Here is a 5,034-nt window from a genome sequence, read left to right on the forward strand (position 1 = left end):
AGCATGCAACTGTAGTAGCCATCCCCAAGTCCAAAAAAGACGTAACGCTGCCTACAAACTACCGCCCCATCAGTCTGCTAAGTAGCCTGAGCAAAGTGTTTGAACGAATCATCCTAAATCGGTTGAATCGACATTTAGATTCTAACGAGGTGATTCCAAACGAGCAATTTGGATTCAAAGCCGGTCACTCCATCAACCACCAGTTAGCACGGATAACCAAAATCGTGAAGGACGGTTTCTCTGCAAGAAAATCGACTGGTATGATTATGCTTGACGTCGAAAAGGCATATGATTCCGTCTGGCAGGACGCGATCATCTACAAACTACGCAAATGTAACTGTCCTCTCTACATTGTGAAGCTGGTGCAATCATTCCTAATCGAAAGATCATTCCAAGTATCTGTTAACGACTCCGTATCTGGAAAATTGGACATCCCTTGTGGCGTCCCACAGGGATCTGTGTTGAGCCCAACACTCTACAATGTTTTCACTAGCGACGTCCTGATGGTTGATGGAATCACCTACGCCTTCTTCGCCGATGATACAGCATTCCTCGTTTCGGATGAAGATCCAAAAATAATCACCTGCAAACTTCAGCAAGCGCAGAACAAGCTCGAAGAATGCCAGCAGAAATGGCGGATCAAGACAAACACTGTAAAAACTCAGGCCATTTTCTTTACACGAAGAAGAGCCCCAAGACACCTACCATCTTCAAAAGTCAACGTCAATGGAGTCGACATTCCGTGGAAAAATGAAGCATGTTACTTGGGATTGACAATGGATGGAAAGCTGCTATTTGACAAACATATTAACAATAGTATCAACAAAGTTAAAGGTTTAACTCGTTCATTGTATTCAATGATTAACCCTCTAATACCCAACCCCGCCTTTAGACGGGGTACACTTTGGAATTTTGTGTATTTTTTCGTAGCTCGGAAATCAAAATGATTTTATTTTTGGCTTAATCCTTGACTCATAACACGCATATGAGAAAAGTTTTTTATAACTTTTGAAACTTTTTTGTATTTTTGAAAATTGTTTGAAAAATTGTATTCTTATATAACCTACAAATGCCTAGGGTTTATTTAACGTGTATTATTAAAAGTCGTGCCTTTTATATTTTTCTACTATTAATCTATAACAGAAGAAGGGCTTGGTGGTATTAAAATAATTCCAAACCTGTGTTTCCGTTAATTACACGGAAAATAAAAATATTTTCAGAAAAATATTTGAAATTTATTATTTTTAAAAGTACCGTGAAAACTTGAATTTTTATTGTTGTCAAAAATCAGTAACTAGGAGAGGCTTCAAGAAAAAATGAAAAAGGATAGGGATGTTCGAAAATAAAAATTATAAAAATCAAAAACCAAAATTCATAGATTAGCGAATAAAAATAAATCATTGCCCAAAACGTGTTTAGAACGATTTTAGATAACTAAAAATGATATTTAGATCGAAAATAAAAATTTGGGTATTAGAGGGTTAACCGAAGATCTTCTCTACAACTGGCGAACAAAATGCTGCTCTACAAAAGTGTCTTCAGACCGGTTCTCACCTATGGTTGTCCAGTTTGGCAATGTTGTGCTATGTCTCATCTGAAACGTCTCCAAGTCAAACAGAACAAGCTTCTAAAGATGATTTTTAATTTGGATCCCTGGTTCCCAACAGATGAGCTTCATGATATCGCAGAAACGGAAACGTTACTCGAGTTTTTCAATAAACTAACGAACAAATTCAAATTATCGTGCGAAATCTCAACAAATCCACTCGTTGTGAGTCTTTTTCAATAAAACACTGTGATATATTAGTTTAGATTAGGTTAAGAATAACAAAAAGTGAATTCTAGAGTTTTTGTTGAACTATTCTCTCCCTATCTTTTCATAAATGTATCACATTACTATTAGTTCTCCAAAGGAATTTTGATAATTTCGCAGTTGTAAGTAGTACAAATCTCTGCCTCAACAAATGTATTAAAACCAATAAAATAAATAAATAAAATAAATAAATAAAACGATATCATCCACCACATACTTGTACACTAACGATATCTACTTTAGTTTTGGTTTGCCTAACCTTCTGCACTTATTAATTTTGAAGGATTCAATGAGTTCTGGCGCCGCCAATGCTTATTCATTTCCACGTAATTTTACATCAGTTAAAGTTTAAAACAAAATAAGTACCAGTCTACCAAAACGGTTTGCTGCATCAAAAATATATAAAAGTTTATGCGTGTATTTAATTCAGAAATTATACGTGATTTGCGACCGAAATTGGCCTTTTGTGTGCCCATCTCCTTAGCGTAGGAGTCGGCTCCTGTCTAGCTAGCTCATTTTTAAATGCCAGGCATGCTAAATGGGCCAGAACAGAAAATTACTTGCTCGCAAGGAAAAGTACTTTTCTCGGTAATTCCTTGCCAAGAAGGGTGTTAAAATTTTATGTCATCGCCATTAATACATTACAAAAAGTTGTGTTTGAGGTGCTTACCATTCTTGAAGGTTCCCATCAGGTGATCCGAATCGATGCCGTGATGACACTCGTACAACGACTTTCCCATCAAATCAGCTGGATTGTAGCCCAACAAGGCGTACATTCTGTGGTGAAGTTTGAAAGAAACAATCAATTAGATTAATCTATTTCTTTAAATTTCAGCGCTTGCAGTACTTACTTATCATCAACATAGCTAAACTTCATATCCAATGAATGTTTACTCAAAAGGTGCTCGAATCCAATGGTACCTCGATGTTGGAGGGATGCGGCAACGGGCGAGCCACAGCCACTAGCTGCCGTTGGCCGTTTTCCTTGCATGCAATGTGACCAGTTACATGAATCACTTTGTACGATGCACTCTTGATATTGACGCTTCTGCCACGACTCGTCAGGGTACATTTGAGCCGAAGGAAAAAGTCACGATTCTCCATCGGTTTGCAATCGCTATTGGCTACCCCTTTCAATAGCTCTGAGGGACTATGGTGCCGCCCATTAAGTGCTTCTCGCAACTCTTCATGGTCACACTGGTGGCTATAGTCCCAGATCGGTTGTCCCATCATGTCGATCTGCATATTATAAATATAATGTAAAAAATCGAAATAAACGCATAATTAACTCATCTCACCTGTGAGAGGCCGAGATAATCGCTGACATTTTCCGAAATATAGGTAATATCCCCATCAGCAGAAAGAACCAGCAAGAAACCCATCCAACGAAAGGAGGGCTAGCTTTTCTTTCTCCAAAGGCGAGCTCATTCAACGCCGGCTTTTGAATCTTCCTCCATATCGGTATCCTCGCACATAGCTTTTCCATCTTCAGCTATGCTCTCCCCCTTTTTGTTCACCATTGGCACTACATGTGAAATGGACGAAATAAAAATAAAAGCTTTTAGTACAACTGCGCAGCTGCCATCTGTACTTCGAATCGGGAATGAATCAACAAAGCTCGTTCATTTAGTACAGGTACTAATTTCATACTTACACATTTCGAGCATATCGCGAACTTTGAGATACGCTATTGATAGACGCATAACTGACGCTTTGTCCAGGTGGTCGACATCTTCCTGGCGCATCGGCAGCAAGCTAGCCAAGTCCTGGAAGATTTCCGTTTCCCGCGAACGACGACATCGGGCTGCGTCACGAGATTTTTCTTTGCGTTTCTCATTGTTCCTGTAAATAAGAGATGGAAAAAATATTAGTAAACCAAATATAGTTGGTTGATGTGACGTGGATAAAGAAATAGTCACAGACAAACAGACGTAAAACTGACAAAACTCCATTGACCACGCTTTAGATTTTAGTCTGTTTGTCTTTAATTATAAGTTATAATTTAGGCCGCATGGAATAAATAACATAAATTAGATCTATTAGCGCATATTAGCGAAAAAACGAGCATGAAAAAATATCACAGCAATATCTTGGAACGCTATTCATATGTACGTTGAGTTTATTCTTTATTTTCAAAATTACGGGACAAATTTAGAATTCTCAAGAAAACGACAGGTCAGCTCGTCAAGGTCTTCAAAAAGGTACTGTCCTTGAATGTCTATGTAGGGGAAGACGGGGTAAGAGCGCCCGCCGGGGTAGGACGGACCACCTTCATGAAAATGAAAATGGCGGATTTCTTAAAAGTTCACCAAGTGCTTTCCATAAAAACAAGATTTTTTACATTCCGAAACATGTAGGGTGATATTTACATTAAATTTTTCATAACAAATATTAAAAACAAAGTTTCTGCTCGTCGACATTGAATTTGATCTAAATTTCACAGATGTTCACTTAAGGATTTCGGAAGATTTTTTTTATAAAATCATAAATTACCCGTCCATGCTTTAACGGAAATGTAAAATATGCATCAGTGAAGTGAAATATGAATTGTAAATATGTAGCTTTAAAATAAGGCCATAGATCTAAAAATTGCGCAAGCGGGGTAAAACCGACCACTATAGATGGGGTGAGACCACCACCTCTAATTCATATCAACTAAAATGTCTAAACCATTTTTAACGTTGTACATTACTATTCAAGAAAAATGAAATCAATTTTGTTAAAAGTACAAACCGAATCCGCATATTTTTCCAAAAATATGGGTGTCTCTAGGTGATAATAAGTATATATCTGAGTTTTTTGAATTTATTGACCCTAAAAATTAATCAATATCCACGTTAACAAATACAGAATTCATAAAACACTACACTTTTTATAGTCACAGGGAACTGATATATTTTTACACAAAATTCTGTACGACAATCGTTGTGGTCGCTTTTACCCCGTGGGTGGGCGGTTTTACCACGTCGCTAAAAATAAATCGTGATAAGACAACACTTTTTCAAGCTTCAAGAAATAAATATTGTTTTACAAACACAACACCTTTGGTATTTTTTGATCACGCCTAAGACTTTAAAAAGGGCATGCTGCGTCGAAAAGGGATTTATTGATTCCTGACCCGTCTTTCCCTAATGCTATTCTAGAAATAAAACTTCAAAATAGTGCCCGAGCTACTATAGAGATTTGAAAAAAAAGGTTGAGATTTTCTCAAATAATGCCAA

At 37.2% G+C, this 5,034-nt stretch overlaps 1 protein-coding gene across 1 annotated transcript; it reads right to left on the reverse strand.

Annotated features, from left to right (window-relative positions):
- Positions 1-2,439: 2,439 nt before the first annotated feature.
- Positions 2,440-4,314, reverse strand: LOC5567712 (protein similar). Its single transcript, XM_021856391.1, is given in 7 exon segments — positions 2,440-2,590; positions 2,665-2,710; positions 2,713-3,052; positions 3,112-3,210; positions 3,247-3,338; positions 3,468-3,655; positions 4,307-4,314. Coding segments are annotated over 7 exon segments (909 nt in total). The 3' UTR covers positions 2,440-2,454.
- Between the last annotated feature and the right edge of the window lie 720 nt (positions 4,315-5,034).

Source organism: Aedes aegypti, unplaced genomic scaffold (assembly GCF_002204515.2).
Source record: "Aedes aegypti strain LVP_AGWG unplaced genomic scaffold, AaegL5.0 Primary Assembly AGWG_AaegL5_hic_scaff_1642_PBJ_arrow, whole genome shotgun sequence".
In the NCBI taxonomy this organism is placed as follows: Eukaryota; Metazoa; Arthropoda; class Insecta; order Diptera; family Culicidae; genus Aedes; species Aedes aegypti.